The 21,220-nt window shown below is 40.7% G+C and overlaps 1 protein-coding gene across 2 annotated transcripts in view; it reads left to right on the top strand.

Annotated features, from left to right (window-relative positions):
• The first annotated feature begins 1,452 nt into the window (after nucleotides 1-1,452).
• LOC105223498 (uncharacterized) overlaps nucleotides 1,453-21,220 on the top strand; it is a 31,430-nt gene continuing 11,662 nt past the window's right edge. The window contains exons 1-3 of one of the 2 annotated variants that reach the window (XM_029549172.2): nucleotides 1,453-3,912; nucleotides 18,248-18,497; nucleotides 20,886-21,214. In XM_029549172.2, the coding sequence (XP_029405032.2) occupies nucleotides 2,867-3,912; nucleotides 18,248-18,497; nucleotides 20,886-21,214 (1,625 nt within the window). In that variant the 5' untranslated portion in view covers nucleotides 1,453-2,866. The remainder of the gene's footprint in view (nucleotides 3,913-18,247; nucleotides 18,498-20,885; nucleotides 21,215-21,220) is intronic. The other variant, XM_011201234.4, reaches the window with a different exon arrangement.

Consider the following 21,220-nt stretch of genomic DNA (forward strand, 5'->3'; position numbering starts at 1 on the left):
ATTACCCTTGCCGGCCACCTGCTCAAGCTCTTCATCGTCACGCATTTTGGCCTCTTTCTTTTCTTGTCTGCATATGCGTCTCGCCTCACTCTTCAACTTTTGGTATCTATGCCTCCCCGCTCGTATTGTGGTCGATCGCAACATTGCGAGGTAGGCTGTCCATTTCACTACATTACAAAACGACAGCACTCATCGTACCAGCTGTTCTTTCCACCTTTACGAAAGCCAATGGTTTCGCTTGCAGCTGTACGTAAAGAGCTTGAAATGCCGTCCCACTGTTCTCTTTTACCGAGTTGCTGATGAGTGCTCTCAGAGAGCAGGAATAAAAGTCGAGTATAAACCCGTTTCGCTGTCGGTTTTGATAACAGCTTCTCGACGTCGTACCTTCCCTGTGTTTGTTGACGGGCGGTTTTTGCTACTCAGAGGCGGTTGCGTACCTTGGCTGCAACATAGTGGTTCGAGTCGATGTTAGTACCTTGGATCGTACCCACGTCTAAAACACTGGAGATGTATCTTCTGTCTATCAAAACATAATCGATGTAGTTTCGAACTTTTCGATCTGGAAACAGCCAATTAGCTTGATGAATTTACCAACTATTGTAACAAAGATGACTTACTGGTCTCCGTCCTTTTCCCGTCTATCGCATTTCTTGGACCGCGATGATGTCATCCTTTACTTATTATTTAAAGACACAAAGTGGTGATCTACTGGCTGATGTTCAGAGCATACTGAAGTTATAAGGGGAACACTTCTCCATTCTGCTGAACGGCAGTGAAAGTGTCTGGAGAAGGCGAACTCGATTCCACAATCGATAACGATGAAGTAGATGTTCCATTGCCCAACTATGATGAGGTTCTAATTGCCCTTATTCACCTGAAGAACAGCACAGTGGCAGGGACCGATGAATTTCACGGCGAAGAACTGTGTGTATGTATCAGCTTCTTTACAAAATATGGTGGGACGAAAGCTTATTCAGATTAGAGCTGACTGAGTAACTAGAATTGCAGTATGAAGCTTTCCTCTAGCAGCAAAGTTCGACGGGTATCCTCATGGCATCAGTCAATCTATTCAGCCTATGTTGGTAAATTATCTTCTTTCCTTAGTTCCACTTCGCCAAAAAGTAAAAAATCTTTGGCCTGTTTACCAACATATTCAAAGACCTTAAGTCTTCCTCTAAGGTCCATTACTACATGTAAACCTTAAAGTAGTTGAGTTATCGTGAGTTTACCGGTATTACTAACCATCTTAGTTACCTTAACCAACTAACAGATTTCTTCTACAGTCCTCTATTTCTTTATTTAATTACAACTCAACAACTCATAAACTGTTTATTTTAAACCAGAAAACTGTGAAAGCCATGACCTCCCTCATTCAACGTTAGAAATACCAAACCTGTGGCATACAGCGCCCACTGTGCATCGGCAACTGTCGTGCCGTCGTGCTTGCCTCATTATGTTCGGCAATTTCACTCGTCGCTTGCTTACTCGCTCGTGCGCTCGCACAGCGCGCACACAGGCACTCAACCAACCAATATCATTCACAGTTACACAGGCATCGAGTGCAAAACGTCGTCGCTAATACAAAAAACGCAGAGTGGTCGAGTACTTCATTTGGCGAAATGTTAAAAATCAATATGAGCGCAACGTTTTCGTAGAAAAGCCAACAATTCGTGCAGTTAAACGCCAAAAGAAAAATATAAAATGTTTAGAAAATTATAAGCGAACGTAAACGCGACTAATGCATTTATGGTGGCAACGATTAAGCAAAATAGCGAAGCACCAGTCCGTGTTGGTGCCACCAAAGTCAGCTGAAAACGTAAGCCGTAGCAGCAGCAGCAGCAAAAAGCCAGCAACAACGGCGGCAGCGGAGGTGGCAAGAAAAGTGCAAAAATCTAGCTGAAATCTAACTTTGTGAAAAATATAACGGTAACGGTATTTTTTCCACATTTCTATACTATATAGACGAGCGTGTGTCACTTCGCGTGCATTGACGGTACTACGCGACGGTGACGATAGTGCGTGAGTGTGAAAGTCAAACGAGCGAAAAGGAAGCAAAATAACCGAATAATAATGTATGCCACAACGCGAAAGTGGCACGAAAAAGTTTTTCGCTGCAGCAATTAATAAGGGTAAAAAAAATATATATACAAATTAATACGCTACTTCGATTTTCACTTTCGTTTGTTTAGCAGTAAACAGCACGAGCCTTCGCTTTTTGTACTACTTACGAGCTGAGCAATAAGCGCTTCGGCCGCCGAGCGGCGCAACCCCTCGGCGCCTGCAGCAATCACAAGAAAAACCCAAAAAATAATAACAATAATAAACCAAAAACAACAAAACGCACAAGTCAAAGGCCGTCCTACTAGCTGCGCCAGAATTTCCGCTAAACAACGCGTCGCCCAACCGCGCAGCGCGCGCCGCCCTCCTGATTGCCACTGCCGCTGGACGACGCGCCGTTATTGTCGCGTTATGCCGCGCAGTTAATAGTCGGCACACGCCCGCTACCCACTAAGCCGCGCGCGTGCACTCGCTCTCTTTACAACGCCTCTCTTACCCCGACTAGTGGACTACTCATGCAACTACTGCTGTTACCGTTAAACGACAAGTCATTGTAATTATAGTAATTTCGTTTGTTTTCAACGTGCTACTTGTTGTTGTTATAAAAGTTATAATTTTTTAGTGTATGTGCATGTGTATGCGCGCGCGCGCGTCTACGTGTGTGTCTGTTTGCGCTAACGATTCATACACACGCCGCGCTCACTTTGCGCTTGGTGTGGTGCGCGCCGCGTTACGGTTTTGGTGTTGTGTCGGCTTATTTTGCCTTATCGCTGGCGGTGTTAATGTTAAAAACCAATAAGCGGAAGCTATGGCCTCTTCGTTGTTGGCCCTCAGTGATTTAATACGATTCCAATTGGAGCGCATCAAACTAGATGAATTCACCTACAAGGATGAGTTGCATCTGCTGCGCCAGCTGTTGGCGCTCGACATGCCACAACCGATGCACGCGCTACACTCGAACGGCAGCAGTCAAGAGCATAACCAGCCACCGCAAGCGGGCGCGGCGCCGCCAACCGCGTGCACACCGACCACACAAGCGCAAGTGCAAACGCAGTTGCCGGCGCACACGCAGACGCAGACACCTTTGCGCCTGCAGGCGCCACAGCATCACCAACATCAACAGCAGCAGCAGCCACCACCACCACAACAACAGTACATACACGCGTTGGGACCATTGCCGCCGCCACCATCATCATCGTCGCCCGCGTCGCAATACAAGCCAAAGTCATTGCCGCAAAATCACTATCCACCGCCGCCAACACAAAGTCAGAGTCAATGTCAGCTCAGCAGCGCGGCGTACGGTCAGTCGTGTACTAATAGTAGCCAGCAGCATCAAAACGCGAATCATCACAACAGTCACGGTCACAGTCAGAGCCAACAGAATCTCTATCCACCCAGCTATAGTCCGGTGCAACAAAATCAACTCAACTACACGCAGAGTCAGAAGCAGCGACAAAAACAGCGCCGCTTTCAACAGCAAAACTCTAAGCGCTCACAACAACACTTACAACAACAACAGCAGCAACAACAGGCGCAGAATCGCAGCAAATTGCATGTTGGCGCGCCATCAGATAGCGATGGCGCAGGCACGGCGGATGAGTCGAACAATGCCGGCGCTGGCGCCAACAACCATCATCAGCAGCAGCAGCAAACGCCGTCACCAGGTGGTGCTGGCGTCTATGTTGGCGCCGCCTGCAATGGCGGTATTGGCGCGCTTGGCAGTAGCGGTGAGCTGGCGGATGAGGAGCTGGTGGGCGCGGTTGGTGGCGGCGCCAACGCGTCAAATGGTGGCATTGGCGGCAGTGAGGATGGCTCCAGTGCCAGCAGCAATGCTGACCTACACAAGGATTTCAAGTGAGTATTTTGTGCGCGCATTGCTCAAAAAGCGCCGCGCAGCTCTGCTAGTGTATAAGTATGTGCGTAAGTGTGTGTGTTAGTGTGGAGAAAGCGCAAGAAAAATGGTTTTCCAAAAAAAGTTAAAGGATGTGTGAAAAAAAATTTCGACACTTTCGAGTGCCAAATCACGTACAACATTGCAGACAAGACACAAAGGTACAACAACAAATAAAACGCTTGCAACGAAGTGGCGGCGCAAGTTGCCGCAGTGTCACGCAAATGCCACAAGCGCATGTATATATGACGTTTTCGCGCCGCGGTAGTTTTTCTGAGGTACACACAGACACATACATATACATCATGGAGTTTCCCAGCACAAAAAACACTCCACACATACACCTGCATCTACAAGTGAAAGTTGCAAAAAATCGCACTTTTTCCATCGTGCAAAATTTACAATTTGCTTTGCCGTTCGCCTGAGCGCCTAAACACACACATACACATAACCACACACGCACACATATCATATTTTGCACCGCTATGCCTGCTTATCACTTTCTTGCCGATTTTTTCATTTTCCTCATATTCGATATTTTTTTGGTTTTATTGGTTTTCCTCTTTTTATTGTTGTTGTTGCGGCAGTTCAGTTCGGCGCCCATTTTCCGTCCGTTGTTTTGGCTTATGACACTAAACGCGCCCACTGATTGCAGGCCGAAAATAAGGTCACGTGTGTCCGATGTGGCACAGTGGCCCGCACTAAACAACAGCTATAATACAGTTCAACACTCATACATACATACATATAGCTGGTTGTATGCAAGTGCATTGGGGGAAAAAGTGACGTGAGCCCTAACATATAACCTCAAACATTCACAAATGTTGGATGTGTATGTGGAAAATTACGGTAAAAATGACATGCCTGCAGCAATCGTTGAATGACAGTGTTGTATTTTGGATGAAATGCGGCATAAATGTGATGGAAACTGAAAAAAATGTTTAATTCTAAAAAATTATTCGATAGGCTCATTCACTTCCGGGCACTTATTAATATAAAGGTTCCATAAAAGGAACCCTGTTCCCAAGCCTCATCTTGAACAGTTTCCCAAGACCTCGTTGAACCCATAAACCTTCTGTCTACTTACATGTATACGTCTTTATTCTTTAAATGATGTCCCAAAACTTTCCAAGAACTTGTTTTCTACCATAGTTTCCGAGCACTTAATCATATAACGGTTCCATATAAGATAACTGTTCCCAACCTTATCTTGAATATTTTCTTAAGACTTCGCTGAACCCATAAACCTTCTGTCTACTTGGCTAGGTACAATAGACCCTAGGTCGCGGTGCAATCCTCATTCATTTATCTATCGGCCTCATCTATAGTTCTTAGGTGATGTCTCAAAACTTTTGAAAAACTTATTTCCAACTTTCGAACTAATAAAAGCCAATCACCTTGAAAATCTTGGTACAAGTACTCCACACATCAAAAATTATGGAACATGGTACATATCAATTGTTAAAGTGAAATGGTAATGACTTCTATGGTCTGAAATTCCAACTCGAGAACTTTTAGCGGGTTCACTGCTCCAAAGTTCAACACCCTGGATGGCTAAGTGGACAGCTAGAGACGCCGGTCCGTCGTTATGCTCAGAACTTATAAGTATTGATCAAAAAGACCGACGCTATATCAATTCCAGCCAATTCGTCTGGTTTTTAGAAGGTATGGCAACGGAGGTGCTTCGATCTTAGACTGTCGAAGGCTGGAAAGTGTAGGAGAAAGTATTTTGAAATTTCCAACTCATCTTTCTACATGCAACTTTGACAAGATCGTCTTACGAAATATTCAGCCTCGTCACGTGAATTCCAAAAGACAGTGCCCACTGAGAACTTCTATTATTTCAAAATGCTAAGAAGAATGTTCAATAGCTCATAAGAACTCTTATGTTACAGTCTTGTCTAGAAAAATCAAATCTTCTACTTCTACTTGTGAAAGCATCCATGAAAATCCATCAGGTCTCAATATTTTCTTTTAACGATACTTGGAGATACCCCGAAGGTCTATTGATAGTGACATTTCAGAACTTAATTACCTCCGCCATGAAAAAATTTCGATGCAACACTTCAGTTGGGCTAAATAAATGCCGTTTCTTTTAAGATACAACACTAAAAATATGAAACAAGCATTTTTAATACAAAACGGGACTTCTTATCAGACAAACAAATTAGTCTGGAAGAGGCCACCGAGGCTACTTCGACGAAAATCCGACTTTAGAAGTTATAGATTCTTTGAAACGCAGCAGTTAGATGAAGGAGAATGGACTTCAAACAATTTCCGTTCATCTTAAGTTCACAAGTTCACAACGCGTTTATTTTAAGCCTCAGTTCAGACCGCGTTCAGACGGTTTTGGTATATTCCCTTAAAGTTAATAGACCACAAACAAGGGTTAATACAGCGAGTTCTAAGAAGTACATCAGCTAACTCGAGCATGTCAAATGAATAGATGCGTAGAGCCCAATTCACAAGCATTAAATAAAGTACTATCCGCTGAATGTTGGACGATTCCCTATGGATCTCGGATAGATGAAATGAAGAACTTAGCTTTAGTAAATTTTTTGTTAGAAACTGAAAAAACCTCGACACCTGCGACGAAGGTTATCCAAAACCGATTTTTTTATTTTTTATTGGCGTAGACACCGCTGACGCGGTTATGGCTGGTACTGCGTCGAATACTCTCAGAGCTGAAGTGTTTTCATACATTCGGACGACATGACATAGCTGTCTCTTAATTCGTTCCATCGAATGCGATATTCTCTCGAAAACCCGTAATGCCGACTCAGATTGGTCCTAGTCTCTACACCATATAGCTGGGCGGAGGTGATGAGTGACTTGTAGATTGGTCTCTGTTCGTCTCGAGAGGTGACTTTACTTCACAAAGAAAGGACTTCACTTCTCAAAAGCAATCACAATGAGAGGAAACGAGCGAATTTTTATATATGTATAGTTATTATATATAGAATATTTGAATTTTTAAAACCCGTTCTCTTATTCGAACTCATCCGAGACTTGAACCAATGTTACAACTAGTGATGACAAGCACCTTCGTCAATTGAGTGAAATTTAATGTGGCCCTTGTGTCTGAGCCTTTACGTATAATACCATCCCCAACGCCCAAGGGGCTGATCAGTAGATTGCCTTAAAAATCTGGGTACAACATATCGAGCGTAAAGGAGCGATATCACTTAATTTTCATTAAGCGACATTATCGAACTAAAAATAAATGCAACTGAATGCGTCTTACTTCAAGCCCAGAAGGCCTTGTCATGTTGTTACTCCCATTTATTTGATAGGGCTGCAGTCATAGCTAACCAGCATTAGACTTTGAGGCGACACTTGACTGTCAGTTGTTGTATAAACTGATGGCGGCATATGAGATAGCTCTTGGAATATTCGAGAAAAACATACAGCGAAAATGAGCAAGGGAAATGCGAGCTTGCTGACGACAACAATTCAATGCCGTGAAAAAAGATGCAGCGACTGCACTGAATATATCAAGTTTTTGGAATGTCAATTTAAAGGAGAGTGAAGAAAATAAATAAAAACTACAAAAACTGTGTGTGTGCACGAGTTGTTGTGAAACTCAGCCAAAAAAAAAAGCGAAATCAAAAAAAAAATGACAACGTTGGTAACGCGCTGCGCTTCGCAGAATGACGCGAGCCAACTTAACAACAAAATTCTTGCCACTTAATTATTATATTATTTTTTTCATAATTTTTTTCTTGAATATGGAGAGGAAAAATCCATAATTATCTCATTCTAGCTGCACTGTGCGCGTCATGCGGGCATACCATAGTCTGTGACATGCAAGAGTCTTATTTGTCATATGCACATTCGTATGAGCCTCGCAGGCATAGTTTACAAGACATGCAATGACACAGACACGCGCACAGCCATACACGGAGATTCAAACCCAAAGGCTGCTAGCTAAGCGTGTGAATATATATTTATATATATTTTTATATATATGTATATGAAAGTGTTTATAAATTACAAAAATGTGTGTTTGTAGCGAGGCATATCGGTGACCTCCTGCTGTATGGCCCTACTGTATGACAGAATTGGCATGCATAACGTGTCGTGAATTTTTTATTATTGTTTTCGTATTAATTAAAATTGATTTTCGTTTTGCCGCTCATACTCCGCACGGACGAGCTGCTTGATTTTCTTTTTTCTTACTTGTGCCGGTGTAAGGTGTGATCCTTTCTTGAGAATTTTCGTTTTGCTATATATGTATATATACCCTAGCGGAATATGCTTGTAAAATATGTTGAAGGTTTGCAATAGTAACGGTTGTTTGAAAAAGCATACAAAAAATAATAAATCATACTATTATGAGTTTAAGCGATGTTAATAAAAAATTAGAGCTCAAAGTCCTTAAAAAGCTCATTACAAAAATATACCTTTTGGTACAAAAATACCACCCACATATTGTTGTTGTTCTACTAGCGTTAAAACATTCCGCAACTAATTACTAATTGCTGGGAAAGTTAAAATTTCGGAGGACTATGAATTCAGGTCCTCCCTGTCTACATAGACCTGATTATATAGAAAGCAATCCCGGTCATCATTGTCGCATGATTCAACTTCTAACATTACCTCGTCTTCAAACGGATGCTGTCGGCTACCCAGAGGATACGTAGACTAAGACCGGCCCAGCGCACAACTCTGGAGAAACAAGATTCCCCTTCTCACTTTATCTTGTCTACAAACTGATATTTTTTGGCTACCCAGAGGATACTTGGTCTAAGACTGAAAGTCGTGCGCTGCTTGAACCATATGTAAAAGAATCATTTCTGGCCACTCCCAAGTGAATAGCGCTCAAAGAACTTTCCTCACTTACGTGAACTTCTACACATGGCTCTATCTTCCAATAAAAAAGAAAAAGATGATCCCGCCCATCAGTAACACAGCGGGCACATGCGGAAAAGACAAAGAAACTTTCTTGACAACATACAAGGCAATCGGCAGACCGGTCCTTAACTACGCCGCACCAATATGATCGCCTGGATGCAATGAAATGTAGACGAGGAAGCTACAGACATGTCAGAACACCCTGCTCCGGACTACAGCGGGATACCTCTTGATGTCTTCCATCGAACACCTACACAGTGAGACCCGTATGCTCTCAATTAATTAGGAATACTTTTCCTGAAATCATCCCTGCAGTCACCTGCTTGTATCGGAACCTCGTAGGAGCCTCAACTACATACATTAACGACATAAAACAATATGCCGACCAGACTTTTGACGCAACAAACTTCAAACATGCACTGGCATCAATTCACAGTGGAGTCATTAACACCTTTACCGACTTCCTCTCAGTGAATGGCGTCCTTGGAGTCAAATCTCTATCCATTACAGATGAAGAGCTTGATTTGAAGCGAGAATCAGAAGTGACTCCCGCGCAGCTTCGTTCTGGATACTGTAGCAGGTTAAACTCCTACTTATCTAGAATCGACCCTGACATCTCAAACATAAATGTATCCAGCGTACAACGGTCCCCGCATGACACTTACCACCTCTTTGCATGCCCTGCTAACCCCACACATCTGACACATCTCTCCTTATGGTCCGACTCCGTGGAAACAGCGCGTTTCCTGGGCCTACCGTTGGATGATCTCGATGAAAACTTATCTAATCCTTATCATCCTAACAAAGATTAAGTACCTATTACAACAACAACGACAAGTCCCTAGCCTGACACTTAGATGGCGCTAATAGCATTACGTCCATATAATTTTTCGTTAGCCCTAACCTACAAAAGGCCTGTGTAATATATACATATTATTTTGAGCGAAGCAACTTTAGTTGTTGTGAAAAAATTCATTAAAGGTAGCCACTTTAAGGATACATCTGAACGTGCACATCATATTATTCATTAATATTTGGGTATGAGAAAGCCCTGTGCAAAGTGGATGCCGCCCAAACTCAGTTTTGACCAACGACGAGTTGATGATGATTCGGAGCAGTATTTGGAGATGTTGAAGCGTAATAAAGCCGAGCTTTTGCATCGATATATAAAACTGGATGTAACATGCTCTGTCATTACAGTCAAAAAACCCAATCGACAATCATTCGAAAGGACTGTTCACAATGAACCCGTTCCAAAGCGTGGAAAAAGGCAACAGTCTAAGAAGGTTATGGCCTCAGAATACTGGGATGCGCATGGAATAATTTCTGTTGACTTCCTCTAAAAAAAGGACCATCAACAGCGACTATTACAAAACGCGACGGTTTGAAGGGCGAAATCGCCGAAAAACGGCCGCATTTGAAAAAACAGTAAGTATTATTTCACCAAAGCAATTCACCTACTCTCAAGTCAGTAAAAACGATGCCAAAAATCCATGAATTGAGCTTCGAATTGATTCAGCATCAACCGCAATCTCTAGATCTGGCCCCCAGTGATTATTTCCTGTGCTCAGATCTCAAAAGAATGTTTGCTGGGAAGATATTTTCGTCGAGTGAAGAGATGATTGCTGAAACTGAGGCTTATTTCGAAGCAAAGGCCAAATTGTACCGCAAAAATGGTATCGAGAAGTTGGAGTTTCGCTGTAATCAGTGTATCACAGAAAACTACAAATTTTGCCAAAAAAAATGTACTTACTATGGTATGACGAAAATTTTCAATTTACCTATTACGTGAGAAAAAAGGCAAGAAAAAGCTTGTGATAATAATCAATGGTTTTCTGTGGTTTTTTTGTGGAAAGATATTGATAAAATAATGAGAACCATCGAGTCCGACCTTCATGAGAGTACTGTTTTGATTTCATAGGAGCTAAACATTGCACAAATACCCGTTTGAAGCGATTAAAATAATGCTGACTGTAAAAAGATGTTAGATACATATATAGATGTCATACCAGTTTAGGAAAAAAACCTCGTGAATCAAGTTTTCATCTGCAAATTTAGTATTGAGCTCTTTATTCGAAGAGACCGAAACCCATATTGTCGTCTTCTTCGGACTCCGACTGTTCTTTTTGGCTTCTTCCTACTTTTCGGCAGCAGCGCCAGCACCAGCAGGTCTTGGACCTAGGTCACTTACGATAACAGCAAGCGAAAACTGTCATGGTCCAATCCCGTTGAGCTGGCGAAAACGGAAGCCAAGCCAAAATTGACGGCTAGAATAGTTTTGCTATGTGTTTGGCTCGTTTGCAATTAGCTGCTCACCTACTGTCAAACTGTACAAATTCGGGTCTGTACTGTCAAAAGTTGGACCACCTGAAAAAAACAATCGGACAGAAGAGGCCAGCTTCAGCATCGGCCAACAGGAAGGGAATTTTGTTTCATCAGCATAACGCCAGACCAGAGACAATGATAGTGATTCGCTGGAAGCTTCCGTAGCTTGGTTAAGAGATTTTTACGCATCCACATTATGGTCCGAACAGCCTGAACTTGACACTAAGTAGTTGTTGTTTTTGTAAGTTCGGATCGGTTCCGGTTACGTAGAGCCGGCTGTCGAGGAAGCGGACACTAAACTAAACTTAAATGCAAAAATAATGAGTTTCTTTGACTAAAGGTTATATTTATTTGGAAAAATATATAAATTAAAAAGAAAAATATATTTAGGAGCTTTAAGTATCAAGGTCCTTGTAATCTACCGGCAAGAGCTTCCATAAGATCTACTTCTGCTTGATTCTTGTCTTCCCTTACTTGTGCCTATTTTAGGTGTTTTTTGTTTCTTCTCTCGACTTTGCTTGACATTTTCGGCATGTTGTTGCTGCACCTGCTCCATCTGCCACAGCACTACAAATGGTTTTTATCCACTCAGCGCGCGCTCAGCACCCGCTCAGCCTTCACAGTTGGCCTGCCAACACGATTAATTGGAGAACACGAATTTTTTACTTATTATTACTAGTTTGTTTTTTGTTTTAATTTCTTGTTGTTGTTGTTTTTTGTGTGCTTTTTTTTATCGTGGCACTGCACGAAATATTTATTCTCTGTCATTATATGTACATTTACAAGCGCATTTACACCGTTACACACACTCTTGCAGCAGTGGCAAAACGCAATGACCCCACACGCCTCCGCCGGCGACCCACGCCACTGCAGGTCGCGGGCAAATGAAATCACAACCGCGTAAACGCGAGTTCAAGCTATATAAATATTACCTTGTTGGCACTATTATTTATTATTATTTTTTGTTTTTGTATAGCTGTTGATGTTGCTGTTTCTGCACACCCTTTACTTTTGTTTCGAGTGCTCACGGTTTGATGCCAAGTTTAATTTCCATTATTTTATAAGCATTTACATATTTGTTTCTATATGTGTGGCAGTATGTGTGTGTGTGTAAGTCAGTGTGCGTGTGTATGTGTGTGCTTGGTTCTATCCGGGTTTATTATGTGCACGTAGGAACCTATTTTTCGTCAGCCAACAGCCGGTAGTATTGTCATTTATTATGATTATGGTTTATTACAAAACAAACATGTAGCTGAATCATAGTATTTGTTGGTGCAACAACAACAAAAATATATATAAAGTTATAATTTCACTTTATTGCATTAATTATAACTGTAATTTGCGGTCGTCTACCAGCTGGCGTGAAGGCGAATTTCGGCCTTCATTTGAATAATATTATAATTATCGGCTACGAAAGGATAAAATTTACAAAAACAAATAGAGTCGAACAAATAAACTCTTCTTCTAGCGGCAGGAATATTGACCATTTCACAAAATGATTTCCAAAAAGTATGGGAGCCATTTAAAATCAGCACAGGGTGTTCACAAAAATATTAACTTTACCAATTTCTTTTTCCGTCATTATATTGATTGTTAGCGAGGTCATTAAGAATTGAGAGAAGACCAATGCATTCATTCTAGAAACTTTCAAAGCCTTTTCAGAATCAGCACAGGGTGTCCACAGAATATTTTGCTTTACTGATTCCTTATGAACTCATTTTATTTGTTTCTTCAAAGTCCTTCAAATGAGCGACTATTTGGAGATTCCAAGCCAGATCCTTCTCCAGCTGGTCTTTCCATCGGAGTGGAGGTCTTTCACATCCTCTGTGTCCCCCGGCGGCTACAATATCGAATACTCTCCGAGCTGGAGAGTTTTCGTCCATTCGAACGACCTGGTCTAGCCAGAGTGGCCGCTGTTTCTTGGTTCGTTTAACTATGTCAATGTCGTCGTATATCTCGTACATCGTTCCATCGACTGCGGTACTCGTCGTTGCCAATGCGCAAAGGGCTATAAATCTTCCGCAAATCTATTTCTCGGACATTTCTAAGGCCGATTCATCAGATGTTATAATTGTCCGTGCTTCCACACCACTTCACTTCTCAATTGCCTACTCAGTCCGAAGTAACATCTATTAGCAAGAGTGATTCTTCAAGGGTGATATTGTTGTTGGTGTTGATTATGGGATAGGGAGTCGATTTATTTGAAATCTCGTTTGGTACCGAACGGCTCGGACAAGCTTACACAGCCGTATTAGCTTTGCAGGGATACTAAGCTTAGACATAGTGGCATAGAGAGGGTTACTTTTTGTGCTGTCGAAAGCTGCCTTAAAATCGACAAAGAGGTAGTGTTTGTCGATCTTCCTTTCACGGGTCTTTTCCAAGATTCTACACATGGTGAAAATTTAGTCGATAGAAGGTTGTCCAAGTCTAGACTGTGAGGTCTCTCTTTTTGTAGACTGAGCAGATCACACTTAGGTTCCAATCATTGGGAACGCTTTGTATAGCTCGGGCGGTAATCCATCGGGCAGTGGCTTTGTTGTTCTTCAGGCGAGTAATTGCTATTTGAACCTGATCATAGTCGGGCATCATCATCGATTGGGAAATCGGGTTCGCCAACTACAGATGTTACACTTTCAGTAAACTCTTAGACCGAAAATGTCGGAGTGGTTCCGCTGAAGCCGTGACCCCATGCTCCACACGGGTCGGCTGCCACATCTTATACAAGAGTGTTTCAGGGGTGCGGCAAAGACGCAAGAGTAGGAATTGAGTATAGCCCTGCGACTGTAACTGCTTACCCAGAAGCATGACTATACCCAATTCCTACTCTTGCGTGCTCGTTACACCCCACAGTCAAAATTCCTTTTATTAAATAATATTACTTTAACCTTGGTATGGTCGTTAGACCGTCCTTTTTATATGTAGGATCTTCAAGACTGTAACAAGACTAATGAGTGTCCATTTCAGTTAGCCAATCGGGAAAATTTAATTAATAAAAAAATATCTCTTATGACAATCTTTAGTTTCATTTTGATCGGTCAATTTGTATAGCAGCTATGTATATGTCATAGTGCCAGTCTATACAAAGTTCGAAGATTGTTACTTTGCTTTGGACAATAAGCTACGCCAAATTTCGTGCAGATATCTTGTCAAGTAAAAAAGTTTCCTATACAAAGACTGGTTTTTGATTGATCAGCTTGTATGATAGCTGCAACGTAAAGTGAAGTGCTATGGGCGGTATCGAGAAAGGAGTACCATCTTGTTAGCAAATAGCCGTGTGCAAAATTTCAGACCAGACACCCTTCTAAAGGTGAATCCTAAAACTAAGAAACCCTGTTATCAAATCGAAAACAAAACAACATAGGTAAAGTTATTAGTCCCCCTTCTCGCCAATCAACGACTTAAAGTTCACATTGTACATTTCTTTACTTTTTTATTTCACTTTTATTTATCTTACTTTAATAATTCGAACTTCCTTTAACGACAAGAGTAATACGTCTATGAAATCACAGAGGCCACCCACAGTGACCGCAATTATTTTCAAGTTTATGTTGCCTAATAGCGGAGTAATCTAATGGTACGCCCACTAATTTCCTGTAGTCACTAACATAAATTTTGTATGCCAGTATGTCTGTAGGAATGAGAATACATGGGTGCACATAAATAGCGCTAAAATAGAAATTTGAGTAAGGAGAAATTATTATGGGCAGAGAGTAGTAAATAGCCTCTCATAATAATTTAGTGGCTGCATTAGTGGAAATATTGAAATTATTATATAAAAATTAAGCCAGTAAACTTGTCCTTTAACAAACGATAATAGATTTGTCCGGCAGCCAAATCAAGATGTTTACTATTTTTTCGACAAAGTTAGCTTATAGTAAAAAAGTTAGATTACTCAAAATCGAAGACTTTGAAAGTACCATATCCTACATTATAAAAACCTAAACCCAAACTAAATATCATAAACGGGTGATCCATTTCAAGGTTCCCTACTTTTTGAAAGAAAAAACACAGAAACTTGAAATTTAATAAGGAATGTTTATTATAATTCGAAAGAACATTTTTTTGCATTGAAGATTATATCTTTCTAATTATGACCGCTTCTATCTCCAAAAGGGGTTATCTGTTGAGTTCAATTTTCGATGACTCATTGTAACATTCCGACTGCTAACTGAGGTTCGAACAAGGCCTGAATCGAGGTGCCAATTTCAGCATAGACTTTAAGCTTTACATATCACCTCAGGAAAAAGCCCTACTGCAACGGATAACACACAATTTTATATGCTCACCGAACTGTTCTCTCAATAAATCCATTCATTGTTGCGATGTGGAGGAAGTGTCGCCTTCTTCTTGAAACCAAATATCGCCGAGATCACGAGCTTCAATTTCAGACACCAAAAAATCGGTTATAATGGAGCGATAACGGTTTCCATTGACAGTTACGTTCGCACTGGCATTGTTTTTAAAGAAATATGGACCGTTGATTTCACTGGCCCACAAACCACACTAAACTGTTGTTTTTTCTGCTTGAAATGGCCTCATCGCTGAACAAAATTTGTTTCGAAAACGGCGGATCTTCTTGGAACCTTACAGAGGCTCATAGAGCGAAGCGATGTCGCTTGGGAAGATTGAGCGGCTTCAGTTCTTCTCTTGAGTCCTGGAGTCTAAACTGAAAATACACACTGCATTACTTCGTTACTAAAGAGAATAATTGCATGCAGATTACAGGCATACTACATCAATTAATGTGGGCAAAGCAAATTTACGCATTAAAGCAGTAATTTATAAAACACAAAGTAATGGAATCGAAACGGAAGAGTGGCGGGAGCTAAAGGAGCTGAATTTTACTGCAGTAAGAAAATGTGAAAAAACGCATAATCCTTACAGGAAAGGTATGTCATATGCACGACATGGTGCTGACGGACTGCTGTGAGTGTAAACACGCAAGAAGGACATGCACAGACAGACATACATACATAAGTATGCTCGTTTGTGTGGAGACATACTCGTATAACTAGAAATATACTAGGGCCGCTGGAGAAGTTCGTTATTTGTAAGGTTATTTTATTTCTTGTGTCAACTCTTTCAGCTTTTTTAACATAAGGTTCAAGTAGGTTCAATGATTGATTTCAATGCTGCTAATGATTGGTGAAGCAAGTCTTTCAAGTCAAATTCTTTTTTGGCCTCCACATTACTTACCAACGACCTTGGATTTTCTATGTTACTGTATATTGTAGAGCTTGACGACAGTTAACTTTGGGTTTACTATTTATTATTATATATACTCTTTAAGTGTGAACAAATAAAGTATTTGAAGTTAAGAATTTTTAGATCATTTTGATATACGAGGTATGACAATTAAGTAATGAGACTGACTCCAAAAGTATTCAAAGTAGTCCCCTTGGGCTGCTATACAGCGATTCCAGCGCATTTTCCATGCTTCGTAATATTTCTGTTTCGACTGGGATGTCCGCGAGTACCCTCGTCACGGCCGCCTGGATGTCCGTAATCGTCTCAAAAAGGACGACCGATTATATTTTAGGAAACAAAAAAAAGTCGCTGGGTGACATGTCGGTCGAATAAGGCGGATGTTGCAACACGGCGATCCCTTCAGAGGCCAAATACTGTGACACGCTGAGGGCGGTTTGGCACGGCGCGTTGTCGTGATGAGGGATCCGGTTACAAGCGATGTCTGGGCGCACTCTGTTGACTCTTTTTCGCAATCTTTCGAGTACTTGGCAATAGTAGACTTGATTCACAGTTTTCCCCGGTGGAACGAATTCTTTGTGGACGATTCCACGGCTATCAAAAAAGGTAATAATCATCGTTTTCACCTTCGACTTGCTCATGCGAGCTTTTTTCGGGCGGGGGGCGCGCGGAGACAGCCATTGTGAGCTTTGGTACGACTAAGAGCACTATCACCATACAGTATTACAATTTTAGCGTACGTTTCCGAAGCTGTTTCGCCCAATCTTGCGCAAAATTTTATCGCGAAGCGTTTCCCTTGATTTCGATTTCGTTTTTTCCATTCGTGACGAGCACTAATGATCGAGGAGTTTCAGACCGCCTTGAGGCACCCGAAGGCTGGCTAGGCTTTCATCATACGTATATTGCATCGTATGGCTCCGCGGTTGAGCCAAAGTGAGATTCTTCTACTGATTTCGATACAATTTAGCTTAAGATTTGATATTTCGATAACTAAATTACTAATCCAGGTTAGAGACGTCGGCATTTCCGTCGCTTGCTTTGTGAGTTCCAGTCGATAGCGTTCCGGATACTTAGGTCTGGATCTCGCCTTAATATATATTCTAGCCAACCCAAGTTTCACTTCACAATTTTGAACATTGGTGGTATTGATAGTAATTTCTTTGGCTTTGGCGATGCTAATTTTGAGACCTAAGTTACTTTCGCTGTAGTTTCGTTTCTTGTAAGGTTCCCAAACAGTTGTCAGACTTTTCTCAAAGAGCTGCAAGGATGTATGGAACATAATTTACCAGAAGTTTCCTAAAGATCTAAGCCTATTAAATAGCCCTCGTACTTATTTGCACATAAACTCATACACCGTTACAAAGCAAGAAAAAATCAACACGAATACTCACGAATACAAACATACATATGTATTTATAACGGCACTTCATCAGCCAAGGGTTTCATTTCGATTGCTCATAAGCCACAAGCATAACACATCAAGTGTTGGAAGGCAGTAACAGCAACAACCGCAGCGGCAACAATAACAAAAGCAAATAGGTGGTGAAAAGTCATTTAAAAATAGACGCATTGTCGCGCACTTTTGCGACCGTGCGACGTGTTTAACCCAATGCGCCAACGTCGCCATTGTTGCTCAACTGCGATGCCGCGACGAATGTATGTATGTATGTGCGTATGTTTGCGCCTGTGGTATTCCCAAACTAATAATTATGTAAATTCCCAGCATGAGTGTAGCGTAAAGCCAAAGGCTGCCCACTTGACGAACACTTTTTCGCATTTTTTGTTTTTGTAATTTTCTTGCGACGCTTAAATAATATTTAGCACACTTACGTTGCTTTCGCTACTCTGCTGTTGTTGGTATAGTTTTTTTTATTGTTGTTAACTCATTGTTTCTTCGATTTTCTTCGCTTGCAGAGTCCAAGTACTCGAGTGGTTTCAACAGTTGTACGTCCAAACGGAATCGTTCAGATCGGACGAGGAGTCACAACGTGTCCGTGAGGCGGGCAATAATTGCTATCGCAAGGAACATCATCCACTCAAGGCATGCGATCTATATACAGAGGCTATATTTTTAGCGCCCGTCGAAGAGGATGCAGACAATACGACAGCGGCAATGGCGCATGCGAATCGTTCGACTGTGTTGCATGATTACGGCATGTATGAGGTATGTATGCACACATTTACATACGTACTATATACATATGTGCACTATGCACTATGTTTGTACTACAAATTGCATTGTATACAAGTATATGCAATTTAAATCAATGTTGGCAAATAATGTAGTACACGAGTGTGCATGTGTTGTTGTAAAAATAAAATATGCATTTTAGGTAAACACAGAAGGTCATCCATTACACATGAATAGCTAGGAAGTCCCCAATGAGAACTTGTCATGTGCATATCGTTCGAAAGCATCAATACAAAATTCGACATTTTTGTTAAGAAAAAAAATAAAAAATGAAATTTCGAAATATTTCGGAATCCCGAAATTCAAGGCAGCCGATTTTTAAAAATTATTTGAAATTCAATAATGGAACTGAAGTAAAAGAAATGCTAAACTAAATCCCGAAATATTTCGGGATCCCGAAAATCAAAGCAGCCGATTTTAAAAGATTATTTGAATTCAATATATAACTGAAGTAAAAGAAATGCTAAACTAAATCCCGAAATATTTCGGGATCCCGAAAATCAAAGCAGCCGATTTTAAAAGATTATTTGAAATTCAATAATGAAACTCAAGAAATGCTAAACTAAATCCCGAAATACATATTTCGGGATCCCGAAATTCAAAGCAGCCATTTTTAAGAGTTTATTTAAAATTCAATTAAAGAAACCGATGTAGAAAAACTACCAAACTAAATGCCGAATTATTTCGGAATCCCGAAATTCAAAGAACCCGTTTACCAAAGATTATTTGAAATTCAATTATGGAAATCGAAGCAAATAGAAATACTAAACTAAGTCCCGAAATATTTTGGAATTAAGGAAAACGAAGTAGAAAAACTACCAAACTAAATCCCGAGCTATTTCGGGATCCCGAAATTCAAAAACCCGTTTGCCAAAGATTATTTGAAATTCAATTAGGGAAACCGGAGCAAAAACAAATACTAAACTAAGCCCCGAAATATTTTGGAATCCCGAATTTCAAAAAACCCGGTTTAATAAGATCACTTAAAGCTCAATTATATAAACCGAGGTAAAAACAAATTCTGAACTAAATCCCGAACAATTTCGGGATCCCGAATTTAAAAGTATCGACTTATAGGGATTCTGAGCAATTCAACAGTGAATCTCAGAATTAAAGATTTCTTATTATTTTTAATTAAATCCCGAAATATTTCAGGGTTCCGAGGTCCAAAGAAAATCGGTCTTAAGGATTATTTACGATTCAAAAGCGGAATATACATACATATGTATGTACATATATTAATACGAATTACGTATAATAAAAAGTTTCGGGATTCTAAAATGTATGTATGTTCCAACGGTGAAAAAACTGGAAAGCTAAATTAAATCCCGAAATATTTCGGGATCCCGAAATTGAATACATTCAATTTCTAAGTTTATTTCTTAATATTTCTCAATTTCTAGTCCCGAAGCTAAAAATATTTGTATCATTTTTAATATTCGTCCCGAAATATTTAGGGATCCCGTTATTGAAAGAATCCAATTTCAAGGAATACTTCAAAATTTGATAATGGACTCTGATGTTAATAATATTTTTTAATATACTATATCATATTCAAAAAAAAAAATAGATCCCGAAATTTTCGGAATCCCAATGATGATTTCAACTTTGGTTTTAAAGTTAATCCGGATTATTTAAGCCGTTAGAGGATACTAATGTATTAATTAGTGAATCTGTTGTTTTTAGAAATGAGACAAAAGTCTTAAAAAATATTAAAATTTTCGGGATCCCAATATTCTATTTTTTTTTTTTTAAACATTAAGCTATTATAACCGAAAAATCTCAAAATGTTCGAGATCCCGATATCAGTTTTTCGGCGCGTGAATTCTCGCGAGAGTGAATTATTGTCTTCTCTAGCTTCTCCTCAACTAACGAGCTCATGAAATGTAATAAATTTGATAAACAGTTCGATAAAAATCATTTACGCTTTGCATTTTTCTTCACACACAATTTCGCGCGTTACTATTGTAGGCGGCTAGGGTGGCGCGTTGGCCTTGAGCGCACGCCCAACTACAAAATATCGAAAAACTGCCACACCACAGGCAACGCGCCCAACTAACTCCAACATTAAGCACAATTTCCAAGAGCGCTTCGTGCGCCGTGGCGCTTTCGTGACTCTGCTGTTTTTATCGCACATTCTCATCTTACGTTTTGGTTACTTTGCACAAATTCATGCTTTATTTTTCATTGGAAATTAATTAATTTCTCGACAACACAGCAGTCACACGCAAGCGCGCTCTTGCCGCCATGTAATTGCGCTTTTCAAGCCATTTATTTAATTTGAAGTTAAAAACGCAATAAAAAATATAAACATATGAAACACGCTGTTTTTATGTACGCTACGCTTAACTGTCTTTGCAGGAAGCCTACGACGATTGCCTGTGCGCGCTGGAGCTCGGCTATCCGGAAGAGTATAACGCGTTGATCAAACTACGCCAAGCCGCTTGTGCCTTAAAGTTGCGTAACTTTGCGCTCTGCGAACTGCATGTGCACGAGCTGCTGCACATGGATCTCTCCGAGGCGTTTGAGGCGCGCACACACGAACTTTGGCACGAATGCGAGGTGCTGAAATCGGAAAAGGTCGATATGGGCGTGCAAACGGACGACGATCATTATGTGGCAGCGACCGCCATGGCGCCACAACACATACTACACGGGAGCAACAGCAATCGACTGAAGGTGTACGAAGTGTAAGT

This window comes from Bactrocera dorsalis, chromosome 1, assembly GCF_023373825.1.
Source record: "Bactrocera dorsalis isolate Fly_Bdor chromosome 1, ASM2337382v1, whole genome shotgun sequence".
Taxonomy (NCBI): Eukaryota; Metazoa; Arthropoda; class Insecta; order Diptera; family Tephritidae; genus Bactrocera; species Bactrocera dorsalis.